General features: G+C 44.7%; 1 protein-coding gene across 1 annotated transcript in view; it reads right to left on the bottom strand.

The window, feature by feature from the left end:
• Positions 1-470: 470 nt before the first annotated feature.
• The window catches only part of LOC147692283 (forkhead box protein A4-like), a 143,584-nt gene continuing 121,478 nt past the window's right edge, over positions 471-22,576 (bottom strand). Inside the window, exon 2 of the mRNA XM_086936766.1 lies at positions 471-2,512. Coding sequence (XP_086792892.1) covers positions 1,331-2,500 — 1,170 coding nt within the window. The 5' untranslated portion in view covers positions 2,501-2,512 and the 3' untranslated portion in view covers positions 471-1,330. The remainder of the gene's footprint in view (positions 2,513-22,576) is intronic.

Raw genomic sequence — 22,576 nt, 5'->3', positions numbered from 1 at the left:
ACTTATTCTTTTACAAATCAAGCACTGTTTAGAAGTGAAGAAGGCATGGGATATGAAGAGACTGCAATACCACTACAGCCACCACAAATGTACTCCTATTGTAACTCTTCTTTCTAGTTGTGTAGTCTTCACTTGGCTCCTGGGATGAAGCCCCCAGCGCAACAAATGTTTAAAGGTAAAACTACAGTTGGCCACGTTTAGGAAATGTTAGCGACACGTTCAACATGCCACTAAAATAATGAGCTAACAACAAGTAATGTTGTAGCTGGAAAAAAATTGCTGAGGCATACCTGAGAAATTACAAAATGGATTTATTTTACAGAATCAAATACAATTTTTTTCCTTGATTTCAAGCATCAAACCCCAATACCAGAAAGAGGGTTTTAGATCAACGAAGGAAACACAGAGCTATACATAAACAGAGCCTTTTTGGGCCTTAATAAATATTAATTAATTTGTTAAAGTTTTCATTTTTTTTTATAAAAAAAGCACTATAGCCAACTCCCATCCGCTTCAAAAAAGGTTTTCTGATGATATTGTGAAGCCAAAAAAGCGTTACTATCCTAAAGGAGAAATAAACAAATTGGTGATCATGACAGTAAATAAAAAAATGTCTTCCAAAAGATTTATAAACTCTGCTGCTAGGGCGGGCTGGAGCACCTATAAATATGAAATTGGGATATCATTTGAATATCTGTGCACAGGTGTACTAAGAATTTTCAGATGTGTATTTCCCTTTATCAAGGGTGCAGCATGTCTCGTGACAGCTTCTTCAGTGTATTAAGTCTCTTATAGACTGGATTATGTTTTATTTTCCTTTCTCCCTTCTGGTAAACTCATGGTGTCCCAGTATGTAATGAGCCTTCCTGACAACAGGGGGTGCTTTGACTGTCCTTGTGTCCTGGGTACTTGCTTCGCTCTCTGTACATCTGAGGTTTCTCCAGGTTTATCTCTCATGATCCTTCCTCACATATACTATATATCGTCATGCCAGCCTATCTTAAATTGACCCTGACATGTGAAACAGTGGAATATGCTGGGATATTTTAGAGAGCACAGGGGGTTATGGAAGACAACTGGAAGGTGGGTGGAAGAGATTGTGTGTGTGCATGTTTGTTCCTGTGCGATTAGTACATGCACACACACATGTCAATATAAATATGCACTTGATAATAACAACACTATAAATCCCAAAATGTCTTTAAAAAGATCCTTTCAGAAAAAAATGTACAGTCCTGCATATTTCCCCATATAAAATTACAGAGCTTTTAAAATAGCACAAATTTAAATATTGCAACATGGAGTATGTACAGTAGGGTGGAGCAGCTTATTATAAGGAGCTAAGCAGGGGCCTGGAGTACATGTTTGTGTAATAAGAGTCAGAGGAGATGGGGGGCATCTCCAGCCCTTGCTTGACAGTCATGGGGTGATAGTCGCCAGAACCAACAGAGCCATAGCTGGAGTAGTTCATCATATGCTCATGGGCCTGTCTTACGTCCATCTTATGGTACTGCTGCTCGGAGGACATTAGATTGGTGATGGAGAATGGATGGCTGAGCGAAAGGGTCTCTGGCTTGATGTGGGCTTCAGCACCTAGGTGCGACAGGAAGTCATCATTGGCTGGCCCCAAGTTGTGGAACATTTGCTGGTCTGGGGATTGCCGCTGATCCGAAACCGGGCTAAGGCTTGGAGAGGAGGCTGCCATGCTATGATGCTGCTGGTGCATCATTGCCTGACTGTGTTCCAGGCCGGAAGGCAACCCAGGTGATTGCATAGGAGAGCTGGCATCACTGCTAGGAGCCGGGGAAGCGGATGGTTTCACTGTTGCCTCACTCGACTGCTGGGAACTAGTCTCATCCTGCACCCGCTTGGGACCAGTTTTCCGTTCACACTTGAAGCGCTTCTGCCGCCGCAGGTAGCAGCCATTTTCAAACATGTTGCCCGAATCTGGGTGGAGAGTCCAGTAGGACCCCTTGCCAGGTTTTTCGGGGGATCGTGGCACCTTCACAAAGCAGTCATTGAAGGACAGGGAGTGGCGGATGGAGTTCTGCCAGCGCTGCTGGTTCTGCCGATAGTAAGGGAAGAGATCAGTAATCCACTGGTAAATCTCATTGAGGGTCATCATCTTGTTGGGGGACTGCTGCACGGCCATGGTTATCAGAGAGATGTAGGAATACGGAGGCTTGGCGTGGGAGTAGTTGCGCCTGTATGCCCTTGGATCACGCTGATAATCCAGCCCGCCCTGTCCGTATGCCAGGGAGTTCATGGGCGAGTACGGTGCCAAGGAGGAGGAACCCTGAGGAGCCACATTCATAGGCTGGCTGAGCGGGGAGATGTTCAAGGAGCTGGGTGCCATGGAGTTCACAGGGCTGCCCCCACCCGGCATGCCCGGCATAGAGCTGGCAAGCCCTGGGTTCATGTAGTTCATGCCGGCTGATGCTGCATGTATGTCACCGGACATGTACGAGCTGCTGGGGAGGGATGATGACATACCGTGCATCCCGGAGTAGGCCTACAAGACAAAACAAAACCAGAGTTAGGAAGAGGAAGCAACAACATTGGTCATAAAACAAGTACTTAGGTAAACATAAGCTTTATGCGGTGTCCGAATGTTTATATAGCTGAACAGAAGTTTGTCAGATAAAGTCGACCTCGATATGGCCTTTCACTTTTAAAATAGAATACTATGCTTGCTTGAACAAACGTTTTGAGATAGCCCTATGCACATTCACTGCCCTGGTGCCCAGAGGTGCTCAGCAACACGCGGATACATCCCATAATTCAATTTAACCTCATTAAAGTTAATAGCTTATCAAAACCTTTGTACAAAAAATGAAAATGGAGTAAGGACGAACAGTAAGGCGTAGTTAAAACTAAGTTTGAAATAATTATCCTCAAAGTAATACTGCGTTGAGCCAATATACACAATCAAGTTGTATTGAATTGAACTGTCCTGGACTGACTGACATTTTCGAAAAGTCTTCCTGTTTCGGTCCTATGGCTGCTCTGTCTCCCTGACTCCAACTCGCTGGTCGTCTCTATAGTGAAGACATGTAGAGCGGACGAATTTCCGCTCCTCACACAGAGGCTCTCAGGCCCCGGAGCTGAACTGCTGACAAGACAGGCGGCGGCGGCGGCGGCTACCTTGGAAAGCAATCTCGCGGGCCCTTTCAGACAGCCAGAACACGGATCCAAAATCAATCAAATGCGGGTAAATCTGGGGCTGGCCGCCTTTGAGGGCTCCCGCCGCTTGTGTGTTCTGGAGGGGCGTAAAGCCATTGATGGGGTCAGGGGCCTGGTGTTCTCCATTGTGAGGGGACCGCCTCCCCCTGGGCCACCCACCCTGCAGGAGTCCGGCTTACAGCACCCGGCTCAGATCAATGCCCCGTCCCAGGAATGTGCAGGGGGTGGCAGGAGCCCCCCCAGGCGGGAAGACTGAGGGCACCAGGTCCAGGAGCCCAGGGAGGGAGGGGAGACACGGGGAAAGGAATAAGGGGACCGTGGGGAAAAAGAGGGAAAGAAAGGAGGGATGGTAGGGAGATGCCAAAGAAGGGATGGGCCGGGATTGGAGGGTACACAAGGAGGTGGGTGAGGTCGGGAACAACCTTGCCGAATGGGGTGGGGATAGAAGGAGAAATGGTAAGAAGAGCCTGGGTGAATAAAATGAACAGAAAGTGAGTAGTAAGGGAACAGATAAAGGATGCAAGCAGAAGGGTGTGGAGTCAGCGAGAGCATAATACAAACAGAAATGTGACAAACATAGAAAATAATCAAAAGTGGATTCTGATGGAAGAAGGTAGATATTGAGGTAAAGTGAGTGAAAGTGGGTGAAAATGGGAGGGAAAGACGGAAAGGAGCAGGGATGGAAGAGTGCTGGAAAGGAAAGGAGGGGGGAATATACAAAGAAGCAAAGATAACGAAATAGGCCTAAAAAGGAAGAGATTGATGGGTTCATTTAGACACTGGTGCAAATTGGGGGCACAAAAACACTCCAGGCAAATAATATTTGCGTCAACAAGCAGGTGGGTTTTTCCTGATTCGACCTCCATATACAAAAAATTGGCAAGGAACATTAGCAAATGGATTTTCTGCTCCTGTCGCATGCATTCTTGCTGAGTAGCAAAAATCTGGTGGAAGCACCATGTGCAAGTTGGAAGCAAGTGCGAATTTTTCACAGTTCTTAATCGGAAACTATTTGGGTGGCTTAATGAATTCCACTTTTTTGCTTTCATGACCATGTTGCCAACCTGTTCAGGACTCGTTAAAGATGAGGAGATTAAATTGGTGGAATTTTTATAAGGGGGAATTCTGCTAGCATGCTGTGATTGGATGTTTTTTACACGTAAATCCGAGCTTGCCAGCAGGTAATAGGGAATAATATGCAGTAACAGACTTTGGTCCAGATTTAGTCTCTTTCATGCAAAACCGCGCAGCACGAGATTTAGTAATAGCCACTTGCTGAAGATGTGTGTGGTGGTGCTCACACTAAGTCTGGTTGAGCCTCATGGTGTGGTGCTAAGTGGACTCTGCACTGTGTAATGTAGGATGTGCCCCAGAGGTGCACCATACATCCAGTACAAATTACTGTTTTTTGACTCCAACACTGGTGTCAGGCTTGTAATGTAAGCATATGAGGACATATACCACTTGACCTCTGGCTTGAACCTGTTTTTTCTTGGCATAAGGATTTGGGGAAAAGCTAGATCACTCTATTTCAGTATATATGGTTGTGCACCAAAGCTCAAAGCTTTTGTGCTGGCCGGCCACAGATACTCCCCACCCACTTAGATACATTAGCAGGCTTCTGGTGCAAAGGGTCTGGGCACAGCACAAAGGTCAAATTTCATTGCAAAATAGCTTTTTTGAGTGAAAGTTGATGTTTTGTTGCAATCTGTGATGCTTTCTATGTATTAGCATGTATTTAGTTTGAACCTAGCTATGACGCAAAGGAGTGCTCTTGGTTATGATGGAAGTCTGGGCAGACGATCAACAAGATTGTGTACATCAATTTAGGGAACTGCACAAAAACGTCCACACGCATTACATTTTTTGCGGTACAGAGAGATTCAATTATTTTCCCAGAACCGCAAAATGTTAAGCCAAGCACCAAAGATGGGATTTGAACCAAGATTCCAGGTTACAAAAAAGGCAGCTCTAGCCACTAGGCAACATCTCCTATGCTTTGTGTCACTTTGCGTCAGACGAGCACCAGGGAAACTCCATGGTTGGTTTTTCTTCATCGTGTAACCCGTACTGCAGGTTTTTGGTCATACACATTCCTCCAGGTCTTGCTTGGAAATAACTGCTGGTGAAAAACATGGTTGGAGCACAATTAGAGTCAACCCCGTGATTTCAAATGAAGTTGAAATACTCAATGCTAATGACAAGGGTAACTCGTCATGGACTTTCCATTGATTTCAATGGAAATTAAAGGAGAATACTACTAATGCCTTAGCACTGAAGGTGTTAACGTATTTTCCTTTAGAAACTCACTCATCTGTGGATCATTGAGTAAGGCAAGGATGATCTTCATGGTTGTTGAATATTTTGTAACCTCTATAGACCCTTCTCGGACAGTGTATCCCACTGGTTGGGTCTACTGGGGGCACATGTTGGACAAAATAATTAACAGAGGGTTTGAGTCAAGAAAAAGTCACCTAAGGGTAGAAAAATGTGAAACTGCCAGTAGAATTACCAGAGCTTGAGCCACAAAATCTGTACCAATGGATTATCTGCATGGATATGGCACTTTTGTCAGTAAAGACATCCGCTACATGGATGTGTTTGTCTCTGCAGCTTCATCATAGCAGGATCCTACAATTGGATGTCAATACATTTGTGAATGCCATTGTGATCAGGGCCAACAGAGTCGTAGCTTTGTGGATAGTCCCACACAGATGTAGTAACTTTCTTCCACTAACTTCACACTTCCCTTCTGGACTTGCAACCTGGAATAAACGTTGGCAAAACTGATGTATCTAGCACTGGCTACCAGCCTTTCAGCTGTGTCAATTCTTGTTTTGCCCTGTTTTTCGCAAAGCGTAATTTTTGGGATAAATTACCAGGCCCTCCTCAATCTAAAAAAAAAACCAACAACACTAGCTAAAAACAACAATATTTTTGGGCCTCAAATAAGCACAAATGACCGTAGAAGTCGTTCATGGCTTTTAAAAGAGCTACTTTTTTTTGTAAAGTTGTGCCTTGAGAAAAGGCAGCATGCGGTTTCTCGCAGAGACATTAGCTAGTGGCGGTAGAGGGCTGATCCACTGTCCTATCCTGTATGCTGTAGTGCTCACAAGAAAAATGTGAATGACACAACACCAGACCAACAGATGAAGACAACTGACTGAATACTCCTACAAGCATATTATAAATATAATTTTAGAATAATAAAAAGGTATTGATTAGCATCAGACCTAAAAACAGGTATAAGCGGTGCACGTAGTGTAAGTATTTACCCTAACAGTCCCATATAAAATTATTTCCACAGGAAGAAAAAAGGCACATTTTGCATAAACCTACTCTTGGGGATTGTCCGCACTGTGAGCGATGCACTGCCAGAAGGTTGGGTTAGAAAAGGGTCATTAACGGTTGCGGCAAGTTATAGAGCACTGTAATCTACACTCGCCACCTCTTACATTTTTTTAAAATATGGAATTCTAATCTGGTTGGTGGATTATGCCTAGCCAGTAATGATTTCCTAATTTCTGGTGACCCTAGCCCAGATTGCAAAAAGCCAAAGGCAGCATCAGAAAAACAAAACGTAGGGCCAAGCCCAAAACAGAACTAGAGACAGTGGAATATACATAGTCACAGCAGGGAAGGATGTGTTCAGACTGTAGCTACATAGAGTGAAAATCTATGTATCTACATATGTTTTAAACTGTTTAAAGATGCAATTATTTATTATGTGTAAAATATTGTTCTCACAAAAGTAGACTCTGTAGTATCTCTTGTAAGATGTGCTTATATTTTAAAATTGGCTTATGCAGAGAGTGAAGTAAAATAAAGTGCCAGTTTGGCGAACCACTGCACTTTTCAAAGCCTCTTTCTAATCAGTGATCTGAAAAGGGTCCGGGAGAAGACGTTTTTTGAAGCGAGAAACTTCAAAACCCGTAAGCACCTAAAAAAAAGATGATTTTAGAATCCAGCAGGCTTAATGACAAAACAACTTAAGAATGTTGTTGATGTGACAGGTCTTAATCCTGTTAGCGGGGTACAAGTTACCGACTTCGGAAGGATGGCGGGCCGAATGAGCACTGTTAGTATTTCAACTGATACCTACAGATAATCACCTGTTTTAGCAGCGAGCTGACCAATCCTGCCGTACCTAACTGATGTATTCGTCATCAATCTCAGGATGAGATTCATGCTAAACATGTTGCTAGACAAAAAAAAAACCAATGAAAATTATGATAGTAACCATGGGGCAGATTTACAAGCCCCTTGCAACATGTTTACAACACTGTTGCGTCACTTCTGTGACGCAGTGGCGTCGTAAACAATGCACCACCATGCAACAGATTTATAATGTGACGCATCTAGTGAGATGCGTCACGTTGTAAAGCCCTGCTCCACATTAAACCTGGGTCGGGTATAATGTATGCAGGGTGGGCGTTTCGTCGCAAGGAAGCCCCGTAAAAGTGACGCAGTAAAATCTACAAGATTTCACCGAGTCACTTTTACGTCTATGCTGCATCAAACCCCCGCGCCTGCTTGAAGCAGGCGTAAGGATTGACGCAGCATGTTAGGCATAGTGCGCTCCTGAGCATTGCTGGAGTTGCGTCGCACTTGCGACACGACTCCAGCAATGCACTGCCCTGACGCCAGAAGATGTGACACGCATCTGGCTATCCTTGCGCCACGGTGCTTCGCATTGTAAAAGCGACAGGACCGTGGTTGCACAAGGGTATTCCTATGTGTCGCATCTTTACTGGCACATCCCTGCTGATATGCAGGGATGCGCCCGTCCTTGTAAATCTGCCCCTATGTTTTTCTTGCAGATTTAGACTTGGGCCAGTATTCTTGTTGGCACGTTAAGTGATCACAGCTTTTTATGTCTTAAGTCAAGAGTTCTGTGGACATTCTCTCCCGATCCCCGACATCCCATTTAATTGGCACCAACTCATTCTGCAATGATATAACATCACTCACTTTTGGAGCAATCTAAACTGTACTTTTGGACCTGCCTTTAAAATGCTTGGCATTAATGTCTAGAGGAAGGCCAAAATTGACATTTGGTAGTGTTGTACATTTATACATACTTTAATGCTCTTTCAATTATTTTGATACGTGTGGTGAATAAGATAAATTATATAAAATATTTTAAATGATGTTTTAAGTTTTTTAAACTTGGCAACACTTTACCAGCGGTGCATGCATAGTCATTCTCGGAAAAAAGCGTTGGAGGAAGTGTGTTATGGAAAAAAGAGAAATCTGCTGACAAAGTGTTTGTTTGCTCAATTTTTTTTCGAAAAAAATGAATGATATATTTTGTTTCTTGCACAAGTTTTGAAGAAAACGTGACTGCCTTTTTTCATCAGGTGTTTGAAGATAATTAGACAGGTTTTCAATTTTCTTGAATGCAATTTTTTTTTTATCTACTTTTGATGGGATTTAAATCACTAACAATGAAGATATTAATATTTTTAAACTGAAACTGACTGCGCTGTACTTTGTCGACTGCAGTAGCCTTCTTGAGTAGATACCCCTTTCTCACTTCGAAATGCAACTGGAGTGCTTGCGTCTTGTCAGTATTGGAATAGGCGGGCCTTATGGGAGTACGCACAGGTGTGACATCCGGACAAGGAATTATCTTCCATCAAGAGCACAATATGCACCCCACTTTGCACAAATGTAATTTCGGATTTGATTACTGGAGAACCCCAGGAAATGTATGCCTGCTGCAGATTCCCAGGAGATGTCACAAGCATTGCTATTTCTCTATAGGGACATGTAACAGATGGAAATATACACTTACAGAAATGTGACACAAAATTGCTATCACTCCTGAAAATGTTTGTGTACAATTTCTCTCCTCAGAGCATGTTTTGCCAGTGTAGAAGCCACCTCCCTGCACCACCATCATTCCCTTCTAATTAACACTCTGGGAGTTCAATTACTGTATACTTAAATTGGAGTACTGTACATGTAAAGGAGGTGAGGGTTGAGTAGTGGGACATACGACCTCCAGACTGTTAGCAAATTCCCATGAATCTGTGGTTGTTCGCCAACTTTTGCTGGTAGGCCCACCTAAGAATTTTCACAAACCCTCCCCTAGTAAGAGATTGACTTAAAGGGAAATTCCAAACAGTAGCGGAATTCCTGGGTGAACGAATCCCATTTGAAAGGATACAATTCCACCTTCCAGATTCTGTGATTTAGGAGTGGTATTTTCCTCATGAACAAACTATTGAAAATTGGGCGCAGTGTAGTCCCGCCACCTGCATCATTTTCTTTTTTTAGGGTTAAGGGTACTGCACAACATTTTTATCTTCATGCGATCATGCCTTTGCATGGACTTTTCAGTCAATTGACACTGGTTCGGGCAGAAAGGCAAAAAAAAAGGTGAGCTTTAAACATCTGATATTAAATTGCTTGAATGTATCATAATGTTTTATGGCCTTCAGCGCAACTAGGATTTTAAGCAGGTATTTATGAATAAAGTAAACCTGGTTGAACACCTTGAGGTAGAATAAGGGGTGGGTCTTAAATTAGAATTAGGGGCGGGTGTAATTTGTTTCAGTGTAACCATGTGAAATTACAGCAAAATTATGCGAGATTATATGGAATTATGCAAGGAACGTATTCCTGCAATTTGCGCTACTTTCTTAGAGCAGAATGCACCCTCACATCCAAAATGAACCTGAGGATGCATTACATGGTAAGAAAATAGCGCTGCATGCAACAGAACAGGAACAGCAGCAGCCACTCTGACTCTGTTACTCTGCTCCTGGGTTGGCATTTTTTCTCTGAATTACTGCACGGTGTAATCATGTAATTTTTATTCATTTTTAAATTTATTAGGTTACACCCTTCATGTAATTTGGAGTAACTGGGGAAAAAATGCCTACCCAAGAGCACAGGAACAGAGTGCGAGTGAAGTTACTCTGGCGCAAATAACATTTTGCCTAGACCTAATAAGAATTAATTATGCCATGATTAAATAATTCTAAGGTTAATTTATCAGACCTGAATACCCACTGTCGAGCCGTAAAAGCACCTAGATGCCAGTCAAGTTGTAGGAAATGTGTTTTACAAGGCCCAAAGCGAACAATAGTTGGACTTTGCACACACGTTGCGCATGTACTAAAGGGACACCATCGAACAGAAGAAGCTATTTTAGAGAGGAGTGGTATGGCCCAGTACCCTGGTACTGCGGAACTCTTAATCACTGCTTTCTGTACACCCCTGTAATATTATTTCTGGGTCCTATGGCACCAAGCAGGTGTAGCCAAAGGGTTGACATAGAATTATTCCAGCAAAAAATGTATCTGGTGTATTAAGATATTTTTCACGTAAGGCCTCAGACTGAATTGTGAATAGTGGTGGAAGACGAGGTTCCCCAGCAAAGTTTTGCACAGTTTCCAACTTTCACCCTCTGTGAAGACTTCAAAGTTTCTCGGTTTATATTTGCATACAGCTGTCGAAAGTTGTTTTCCCCCTCAGGACATAACTTTTCACATATTTGAGCCCATCTAAGCTGGACAATATGTGCAGACATTTTTTATGAAGTTCTACTTTTGATAGAGACATTTTCTGTGCTCAATGGCATCTCTCAGGAGAAAGAAAACAAACTGTCTTCTGCAAAGTATACATCATGAAAAGCCAATTTGTTAGTACTGAATCAGATCACCTCACTATACGCATTAACCCACTAAGCTATCCGAGCAGATGCCCCTACTCTCTTTAGCCCTCTGTTCTGAAAATGCACTAACATGGCGGAATGTACCAAAGCGGCTACATATTTATTTTATTCGGTATGACAACATAAATTCAGCCAGCACTAGTGGGAACACCTCAAAAACATCAAAAGACGAACATTTATATGCTTGGGTTTTGAGCAGTCAAATGTAGGGTGGGAGCAGATCAATTTATTTTTCACAATAAAAAAAACAGAAAGTGGTAAACATTGAATTTCGGTTCGGGGTTCCTGCTCTTAAAAAAATCTTATTTCTGAGAACATATCGACCTTTGGCAATACCGGAAATATGCACCCTGGCAGCTAAAGTAGCTCGGTGGGTCAATGACCATTTACGAAGGTATGGTTCTACCCAGCGGCTTTCAACTCCTGATTGGCTGTATATCCCACCTTACGTGATTTATAAAATGAGTACCCATGACTAGGAATCATTAGTAACATCCCCCACCACCGGGCAAAACTTTTAGGAGTTAACAAACTTAAATAATAAAAAAAAAATATATATATATATATACACACACACATATATATATACACACACACACATACATTATCTATTGCTTGAGGGAGGAGGGATTCCAGTACTTCATTTCTACATATATGATATAGCGGTAAGAAAAAAATTCAATGTACTCGTCTATAAGCTTCAAAGTGAAGGCCCGGCTGGGATTTTCTATTAAGCCACCTTTCTTCGCAGCTTTAAAGCTCTGAAAACAAAAGTAATACACTTGTCTTTTACAGTGAAATCCAGAACATCTGGGCTGATTGTATTTTTTCGTGTTCTTTCCAGATAAAGTATTTCTATACAGACCCCCATCGTGCTTTGGGAGTCTAGAAAGCACCCGTGGGGGTAAGGTTTAGTTATAACTCGTATAGGGAATTTCACAATAAAGTGTTATTTGTGCTGCAGCGGGAACATCTTAAATGCAAGCGCTATAACAATAAGAGTGTGTTGAACGTGGTGTGTCTTTAGACCTGCAATCAAGAACCTGGGTGTGTTCGAAAGGTGAGATTCTCTACTTCTGGCAGTGATAAATATTACACTTGGATGTTTACTTTGCACACACTTATTTTTCAGGAACAGAATCACGAATCACGCGATATTTTCTTCATGCATTGCCAACGCCGGGATTAGAACCTCGGTTTTTCTGGGTTATAAAAAAAAGTCAGACCAAATGTACTTCCCAATTCATATAGTCTCTGTATTGCACGCAATGTAGTTCCCCCAAAGTCCAACTATTGAAAGGCCTTCCCGAGGTACTGTATGCCTTTTTCCACTCAGGAGCAAGCCATAGGTCTCATCCATGCAATGACAGGTCCCTTCCTGAGGGAGCAAAATCAATCCGTACATTGGGGAAACAGGCAGTCCACCACGCTGCTAGGCGCAGGCCCCACTGCACCTGCTGCACCAATCTTAACTCGCGGCTGACGTCAGACTTTTCCCGCATCAGCCTCGAGCCTCAGGGCCACGTCTGTCACCTCACCTTGGGGCCGCGTGCGTAGTCTGTGGCCCTCACTTTTAGTAGTTCCGAAACGTGCGCATTAGCATCAGATTTGCTGGGGTTTCCCCTCTTTTTGTGGCTTTCCCTGAAAACCCTATGCTAAGGCGCTACCACAGGAAGCGGCCATTTCCTTGCATAAGAAAGGGCAACCAGACAGCGCTGTGTCGCCTCCTGGGAATCAAGTGCACCCCACGGAGCAGGCTTATGTCTCGCTTCCGGTTTAGGCCTCAACTTGTGCCAGCCTTACAGCTGTGATTCAAATGCTCTCTGGCACTGAAAGGCACCTGCTGCAACCTTGTACTCTGCCCCGTCACCCTTTTGTGGCACTTCATTACTCTTTTTGGATCACTGCACCACATGGGCCTTTTCATAGACTGAAAACCTGCAGAGCTCCCCCTTTCAGCTTACTTTCAGCTGTAACCGGATCTTGCGGCATACACTGATAAATGCAATAAAAAAGATCTTGGAGCTCCAGATAGCAAAGAAAATAAAAGAGAAAAGGAGTGCTTGTCATCCGACATTGGAAGACGAGAGAGAGATGACAGAGAATAGAACCTGACTAGGGAAAACTGAGGCATTAACAGTGACTTCCCACATCGCGAAGCAATGGATGGCGAAAATGCGCGCTTGTTTGCGCCAATTATTGCGCCATTAGGAAGAGTTAGCCACATGTTCGGGAAACAAGCAATGGTCCTAAATACAGCTTCCTTCTTTAGAATGAACATAGCTATGCACCTTCTCTCTATAAGCTGTCTTGCATTCCACAGAGTTCAGTTTGCATCAACATCCTGCCAGGTAACCATCTCTGTGCCTTAATATCCAAATAACATGGCATAAAATACACGAATTTCTGTTCAAAGCTCTAATTTGATTCGCACCTGCTGTCATGCTGTGTAACTTCATCAGTGTAATTTATTCTGATTAATGTTATCATCAAAAGTGCAGAGGGTACTCTGAGGTTGTGCTAAATTATTATGACATACAATGATGATGTATTACTTTTGAGGTGGAATTTGCGTACTCTTAAAGTTTTAAAACAATCTTGGTCAAACCAATCTGTGCTGCTTGTAAAGTTAGTTAAACTAAAAAAGGGGGTGCAAAAAGTCACTTTTAGGATCAGCAAACCATGTTAAGAAATCGAAATAAACCACTGCCAGAAAAACAGACAGTTCAACAGACTGCATCAATCCAAATGCAGAGTTGGTTACATCGGACACAGTTGCACACTGAGGGGCAGATTTACAAGAACCATGCGCCACTTTCCATGTTAAAAGTGACGTAAAAGTGGCGCAAGGGGCTTGTAAATCTGCCCCTTAGTATAGTGAACGGTCTAGACAAGGCCCATTGTCGTACCAAATACCGCTAACTACATGACAATTCATTGGAGCACATCAACACACGTGTAAATATTGTTTTGTTAAGAAGTGGAGAGAGAGGTCTGTTATCCTCTGCGCCTTTGCATGATTTTTCGCCCCCACCCTCATGACGACACAAGAGGAACATGGAAGCAGCGTAACCATCAAGTGGGCAGGAATCCTACCTCGCTGTCCTGGTAAAAGTGTGTCCAATCCATGGCTGCTTGATTTTCCAGTTTAACTCCTCCACTCAACATGGCCCGGAGTCGGCCCTTTCCCTCGTCTCGTGCCTGTGGCGTTCCCAAGAAGCAGAATGGATAGGTCCGAGGGCCTGGTAACAGGGTGGGGTGGGGTGGAAAGGCCCCCCAAAACAGTGCGGGAAGCTGACTCCTCTGAGGTGGACTGGGGCGCTGTGTTCCCCCAGAGCACTGTCCTGATCCCAAGGCGACGTACGACGAATTCCCACAGACACACAGGTCTCTTCTGAGCTCGAGACTCCGTCCCCAGCTTTTTATCACCTCAGTGGCCCTTTCAGACCCCCCGCCCCCTCCACCTCTGGGCTCACACGTTTTTTTTCCACAATCGCTCTCCTCCTCCCCTGTGACACGTCCATCCTCCTTCGACACCCCCTCTCCTCACCCCCACCCTCGGCTCTTCCTATTGTCCACCTGCGGAGCCAAATCACTTTAAAAAAGAGAAGATGAATTCGTTAGCCCCCCACCCCCCTTTCCAGGCCCTGTCTAATGAAAATGCTAATGCCCACAGCTGGCTCGGGGAGCTGGGCCCACTTTGCAAAAATGTTTGACTTGATATGGGTGAAATGACACAATTTTAAGATAATCGCTCCTCGGATTTCACTGCTCTGATAATATCCGTCCAGTCCCAGAGAGCCCCAATCTATGGAACTAATTCATTTTAAGGTCAGCCCCATTTTAGCACGCGCGTAGTTCTGTCCCTCTTCAGGGCAAAGATTCTATATGTGTACAAAATATCCTGTAATGAGAACGTGCCACTAATGGGTCTGTCCCCCCGCAGCACGGCGTGTATTTTACCACACGCAGAAGCTGCAGCAACTTTTGTAAGTCCTTCCCTATGACGTGCCATCTCTCACGGGCCCCGGTGTCCACTCGCACTGTACCCAGAAGCCATTTTCATGAACAATTACAGCTTGTCCGGTCAGGCTGAAACTACTGTTGTAGAAGCACCCACGGCCTAAGAACACCCCTGTACTGTCGGCGCATGGAAGCTTCCCTTGCTGCAAGCACGTCCCCTTGATGGAGACATCGCTGCACAGCCACACTGTCTTTTTATTTTATTTTTATTTTTTTATCTTACACATATTATGATTCTTATTATAAGGCCATCCCCCCAGCAACAAGACCATCTCTCCACAGTAGCGCCTGCCAGGCTCTGTAGAACAACGCACCTTTTCGGGAACTTTCTGTGATATTACTACCTTTTCACAGCCCAGCTTTTCCTTCTTATGTTATTAGTACATCCTCTGATTTGATCATCTCTCCACAGACCTGCCTGTCCCTCCCTGTAGAATTTAGTAACATATTATCAGAATATTCTTTGATCTGACCATCTCTGCATAACCCAACATGACCCTCCCCGTAGACGCAATTAACATGTTTTTAGAACATGCTTGGATTTGACTACCTCTCTCTACACCAGCCTGGCCCTTCATGTAGAAGTAACTAACATGATATCGGAACATTCTCTGATATGACCTTCTCACCACAACTTTTTAACCAATATTTCCTGCCAGCGGTGGTGTAACGAGAAGATGCTTTTACCTATAAGCATCTCAAATTGTCCTTATTTCTTAAGGTTTTTTTACATAAAGACTCTGGGGGGAGACTCTTGACTACAACTTTCTTTAAACATGAAACCAACCCAGTATAACCTTTAAAAACCTGCATTACTCTGAGTAGAGTATCCAGTGGACAGGGCATTGCGTTTATGCTCCAGTAGTAGCGTTACTGATAATAGCACTAACATCATAATTGAGATACATGTACTCTTGCAATGTTATGTAAGCGTTACATATTTTTATAAGTAGGAAAGATATCAGCCGATAGCTATATCTCTGGTACTACTACATTTGTTCAACCCAGTCTCATACTCTTTAGCTTCAGCTACCTTGAATTCTTGGAGCAAAGACGCAGAGAATACATAAAATGATAGACCTTCTATGACTCGATGGCCTATATCACCTAACAACCTCATAGACTCCTCCTTCCTTGCACCTAAATCCCAATAGCAAATTCTTTCAGTTCTGTTCACAATTAGGTGTTTTTTTTAGTACTTTTTTTTAGAGCAAGCAGGGAGACTTTTTAAAGATGTCCAGCAACAGAATTTATCACTGAAGGAAGGCCACCTACCATTGACATGGAAGGCGGCGCAGATCATTCCAATCCGAAAAAACACCAAAGCTTCCATGGAAGATCTCTCAAATCTGCGTCCCATCTCCCTCCTGCCTTTCCTGAGCAAAGTACTGGAAAAATACGTTAATAAATATCTATCGGATCATATCGAATCGGCAGGCTACCTTGATCCATCCCAATCGGGCTTCCGGCCAAAACATAGCACGGAAACAGCCCTGGTGGCCGTCACTGATAACATCAGGCTAGCACTAGACAATGGTCAATCTACTCTCCTGGTGTTATTAGATCTCTCTGCCGCATTCGATACGGTCGACCGCCAGATTTTGCTCATGAGCTTGAAGGAAGCCTGGATTGGTGGAGTGGCACTGCAGTGGATGACTAGTTTCCTCACTAACCGCACCCAGACCATTAATCTAGGGCCATACAGTTCCAACACAAAAGAACTGACCAAGGAAGTGCCTCAAGGCTCCTGTTTAAGTCCTATGTAGTAAAAGAAAAGGTTTCCCTTTGATGGCGCTATGTCTAGAGGCCAATCACGCCTCATCTATCCACTCACATCAAGCACACCTCTTGAGCCATTATCAGATCATAAAGCACTTACAAAGAAAATAACAATTACTTAAAAAAATAACATAGTTTATTTATCATTAAAAAAAAAATTCCCCTTATACAGAAATTCATAACAATTATTCATACACATGATTAAAAACAACAACACCACTTAGACAGTATTTCATAACCTAACAGGAGAAAACATAGACAGTTAATTTTGTCCTACAGATGTGAATTTGGGTTACATTGGTACAACTGAGGGCATGAGTTTTAATTTCCTGTCACCACAATACTGTTTAACTTTCCAAATTTAACAGGAACTAAAGCGTCGACGCGTTTCAGTGGTGTTTAGTCGATAAAACCACCTTCATCAGGACAAAAAAATATATTTCTCCTTACGACTGGTGTCACCTAATTAAAATAAAATAAAACAGAATTTTTTTTTACCTTTCAAATCAAATAAAATACTTGTTGTAGGAAGGTGGCTACCTGACTATGGTTACCCCAGATTTTTTGGTCCACTAAGCAATCCCTCACCCTTGGGGTATTAGAGGGTCTCCACCATAGGGAATCACTACCTTGGGTGTGTTTATGCAAGGAAAAAGGCTGGTGTTGATATGGAGTATTGAAGTGAGGCTCCACTAATTTAGGGCTCAGCATCCTCCAATTATCTTCCACCATGTGTGCCTTTCTTTCTTCAACTGAGCTGCACTGTGCTCTCAGGGTCAACCTCTGGCTACCTAAAGCTGGAGGCTGGGTCCCTTTTGTTGGCTTACTGGAGGGACAGTTCAGGTTTGGGCCCTTTGGGTCCCAGGTTTGGCTGTGCCCAACAGAATCCATCTGTGGGAGGTCCCTAACTAATTTTAAGGGGGATCCCTCAGGAGTTTTTAAAGTTTTCACCTTACTAGGGCTACTAGTTTCGATGCCCCTAATCTGTTGATGGGGGTGCTTTATTTGACAGGGGGCCCTTTGGGGCTCACTGTCCTTCTTGTCCTCTGCAGCCCTGGGCTGACTAAGGCAAGGCAGAGAGGGGCAGGTTACCTGCTCCAGACTTGGTCCCACCTGAGAAGGGCCCACTGCCATCAGGGGCTCTGTCAGGCCAGGCCCAACAACCTCTGGGACAGTTCCTTCATCAGGGGTAAGATCAGTTCCCTGAGGAGGCTGATCCTTTCCTAATGTCTGGTGAGGGGGAGATTTCTCTTCCTCCTCCATGCTCTCTGTTTGGGTGGAGTGATCCATCATTTCAGGCTTCACAACACAGAAATCAGTTTGAGTTTGTGCTGTGGCCATCACAGCCCCACCAACCTTTTCAGGTGGAGACTCAGTTTGGGTATGGGCTGTTACCATGACAGCCCTGCTAATCTTTTCAGGGAGGGAGTTAGCTAAAGATGGGGCTGAGAGCTGCTCAGCCCTACCAACCTTTTCAGGAAGGACATCTTGGATTGGGGCTGTAGCCATCACAGCCCCACTAACCTTTCCAGTGACATTTACCATTTTAGAATGGATTTCCTGTTCAACCTCAGCCCAGGCTGAGATTTCCAAATCATTTCCTAGTAGACAGTCTACAGGCAAGTTTGGTGATACTGCCACTCTCTTTGGGCCAATGACACCTCCCCAGCTGAGACTTACCACTGCCATGGGATGATTTGTTTCTATGCCATCAATGTTTGTCACCTGGTATGTGGCACCAGGTAAAAGTTGCCTTGAGGGGACCAGACATTCAGCCACCATGGTGATGCTAGCCCCTGTGTCTCTAAAGGCCTCAACTTTCAAAGCATTGATGAGGGGCTCCTGTCTGTACTTTCTCAAAGTATTTGGGCAAGCAGTGAAATTGGCAAACCCCATGCCATTCTCATAGACAAGAGTATCTGTGGTAGGGGACCTGGATAGGCTAGAGCCAACCTGTGCTCCAAAAGTAAACCCAGCCAAATTCTTGGGGATGCTCCCACCACCTGGGGGACCACTGCTGATAGTGACAGGGGGTGTGGGAGCTGGTTTTGGAGGAATATTTTCTTTATTGCCATTCTTTGGACAACAGCTGTCTGATTTCCAATGGCCAGTCTGTTTACAGACATGACAGTATGGCTTTTTCTGGGTAGATGAAGTGTCTTGAGACCCACCCCCATCCTTGGAGTTTTGGGGCCCGGGAAGTCTTTTCTTTAGATTTATCCCCACCCTTATCTTGAGGTTTGGTAGACTCCTTCTTCTGGTCATTGCCCTGATTCTTAGGCCTAATCCTGGTTCTGACCCATTTGTCTGCCCTCTTACCCAATTCTTGTGGAGAGGTCAGATCTGAGTCCACCAGGTACTGGTGTAAAAGCTGTTTCTGACAATTATTTAGGATATGCTCCCTCATAATCAAATTATACAATCCTGTAAAGTCATGTACTTTGCTGCCATGTAGCCAACCTTCCAGAGCCTTACTAGCACAATCTATAAAATCAGTCCAGTCCTGTGTCTGTGTCTTCTGGGTATCTCTGAACTTTAACCTGTATTGTTCAGTGGTTAGGCCAAACCCATCTATTAGAGCACTATTCAGGACATTGTAATTGTTAGCATCCTCAGGTCTAACTGTGAGGAGCTTATCTCTCCCTTTCTCAGAAAAGGAGTACCATAAGATAGCTGCCCACTGTTCTTGAGGAACCTGCTGTACCATGCAGGCTCTCTCCAGAGCAGGCATCCATTTGTGGATGTCACCCCCTTCCTTGTAGGGGGGCACAATCTTTGTCAGGTTTCTAGTATCATAGGACCTGTCTTTCTCTTTAGGAATTATGTTGCTGCCACCAGTGGAATCTAATCCACACAACCTTTGTTCTCTTGCCAAAGCAAGTTTAGCTTGAGCCAGAGCTATCTCTTCCCTCTCTATCTGGAGTTGGACAGCCCTCATCCTGGCCCTATGCTCTTTTCTCTGGGGGGGAAGTCATTCCCCTTTGAGATTCCCTTGAGGCACTAGAAATATGAGAATCCCTTGAGGAGGATCTCACCCTTCTATTACCTGAGGGAATTATGTTATAGGATCTGAGGAGGTGCTCGACCTCTCCATTCCTATGTAGGTCCAAGTTGGTTTGGTTAAGCCTCCCCACTAGTACCTGGTTGGTCCTCTGATCTTGATCTGAATCATCATTAGTATCTGATTCAGGTTCCTCCTCTATGTCTGGGGGGTTCTCAATCTCAGGGGGGTTCACTCCATCTCCTGTATCCAAGGGAACTGCCCTCGCCTTATCTAAGTCATCCTTTTCCAGGATGGCTATCAGGGAAGGAATGGTGGGGTTGTGACCCCTTTTTAGCCCTCTTGCAATGCATAAGGCACTCAAGTCTTTATGGCTGAGTTTGTTATAGCTGGAGGGTGCCTTGGTAAGGTCAACCACCGCAGGTAGAGAGCTGGAAGCTTCACCTGTGCCAGACACGACTGCTAGTGAGGTGTAAGTGGTGCACTTACCTACACTAAGTGTTTTCCTACTGTACCTTGCTAGTGAGTTGTAGGCAGGGTGTGCTAAGCCCTTTGATCTACAACTACTAAGTTCAGTAGAACTTAAATATGCTAAGCTTTTGTTTATATGTACCTAAGGTACTTGATGTGATCTTTCAATTTGATGAAAAGATTGCAATGGTAAAACAACAGCAAGCTCAAATCCGCACCGCTGCACACCAATGTGAGAAGTTGGCCTGATATATGATGTTTCCAATTCTGGAACCACCTTGTATCAGTCCAAACAATCCCTTATGGTGTATGGTTGTAAGTCAACCTTATAGACAAGCTATCCTAATGGTAGCATGGACTAAGCAGCCTTAAAGGCTTAACTCAAGAGGTCATGTTAGGCGAGCTGTTTTACCAATCACAATCCTGTAATATCAAATGAAAGGACACCACACAAGTTATATATAAAAATATATGTATTTATTACTAAGATAATCCTCTGTACTCTTTATGAGTGTAGAGGCACAAGTGTTTAAACAAAAGCACAGCTAAACATATGAAAGTTGCACAATTATGGATGAGGCCCAGGGGCCACGCAAACCATATATTAAAAAAGTGGTATAAGAGATACCAATCGAACAGTGGTTAGGCCTAGGGCCTAGGGAATTGCTGGGAGCAGTCGGGACTAGCAATGCTGAAGTCGGGAAAAGCGCGCGGGATTCGGGTGCAGCGCTTAAAGCACAGGCATGCACCAATGTAAAGTCAATGGTGCGTAAAAGTTAGAAAGTTATAGTTAAAGGAGACTTCCGCTTAACCTAGCAAGATGAAACTTTAGACACATACACTAGAGGTGTGTAACAGTGTAGGAACACCGGCGTTGCTGAGTTACCTCACCCACAGGAAGCGGGTGCACAGGTGCGAAGTAGTGTCGGGTTTTGTCACGCTGGTTGATGGTGCTTGGAGCTGAAGATGCTGCAGGCGTCGAGACAAGAAGTGTCCGGTGTGTTCCAAGGGTGGATCGAAGTTAAAGATGATCTGAAAGCAGAGGGGACAGAGTCTGGGTCACTCAGCAGTGACCAGGGTGGAACCAGGACGGAACCAGGCAATGTCGGGCGCTTTCAGGTCGCTGTCTGGAAGCTTCTCTCCGCTGCCACGTGGACTCTGGGGCACCGAGGATGTCCAGGAGTGGATCACGAGCTGTCCCACAAAGGCTTTCGCTGTCGGCGGTGTCGGCTTCCGGATTGGAGCAAACAACCCTTGGCAAGCGCAACCCACGCAGGACTCGAAGATGGCTTAATACTCGGACCAGGAGGATCAGAGCGGGTGCTTCTTTTCAGAGGAGCGAGTGCAAGTCTGGAGCAACCAGATTCACAAGTTAGATTTCAAGGTTCGTCGGCACAGGGGCCAAAAGCCAACGGGCAAGTGACCGGGCCAACGTGTTGAGCCAAAAGATGCAGAAGGGCCCCACGCAGCACTCGGTGAGTGTGGAGGGGTGAGCTTCGGTGGAAGAGAGGCTCAGGGCTGGGGCTTCTCAAACCCCAATGCACAGCTTCGAGGGTCACTCGTGGGCTGCACCGTCAGCGTCTCGTGGTCTTTCCAAGATGGCGGGCCCCACACTTTCGGTTGCCTCCACGGGTCTCAGCTCTGCAGGGACTGTGGATCGGGCTGTTAGAAGGAAGGCAAACTTGGTCTTGTTGAACTCTGTTGCTCGAGTTCCAGCGGGAACTGCAACAAAGCAAACATCGAGGTGCTGGATGGTGCCTGTTTGCACAGGGTGGTCACTCCTTGACCACAAGGGAGATTCTTCAGTCTTCTACGTCGAGTAGGACATCGAAGGGTCCAGAGTTTCATAAGTTTCAGTCAGGATAATCTGAGTGCTTTGGCACTGCTCCCATTCTTATACCAATCTAGGGGGCTGGATTACCTGCTAGGTCCCTCCTATGGGTGGGACCCAGGAAGGGGGTGGTTACACCCCTTTCCCTTTGTCCAGGGTCGCGCTGGGACTGGGGCTGGTGTGCCCCAGAACCGGTTTAACCGGATTATGCAAGGGGAAGCCTTGTGCTCCCCAGGCACTGTCTGGTTTCTTTCAAACCTCCCTGCTACAATCCACTATCTCCTGTCTGGGGTGGTGTGACACCTCCCCGTGACAGGAAAGCCTTTGTCCAGGCCTCCTCGGCTGAGTTTCAGTCAGCAGCAGGAGGTCAGACTCGTGTCTGTGGCAGAAGCGTCCATTTTGTGATGCTGAGGCCCTTTTAAAATCAACCGTGTTTTAGCAAAGTAACATGTCTTCTCCCTCTAGAGGGGTGGAACACTATCCCCGTCGACACGACTGTAGAGGGGATAGTATTCCAAATCGTATGACACCTTACACGACATGTTTTGATAAAGCCAAACCAAAGTTAACATATAACCGCAATGAATTATAATGCACTTAATAG

This window comes from Lissotriton vulgaris, chromosome 9 (assembly GCF_964263255.1).
Source record: "Lissotriton vulgaris chromosome 9, aLisVul1.2, whole genome shotgun sequence".
Taxonomy (NCBI): Eukaryota; Metazoa; Chordata; class Amphibia; order Caudata; family Salamandridae; genus Lissotriton; species Lissotriton vulgaris.
Note: the sequence above shows the minus strand (reverse complement) of the source record. Positions and strands in the feature narration are given on the sequence as shown.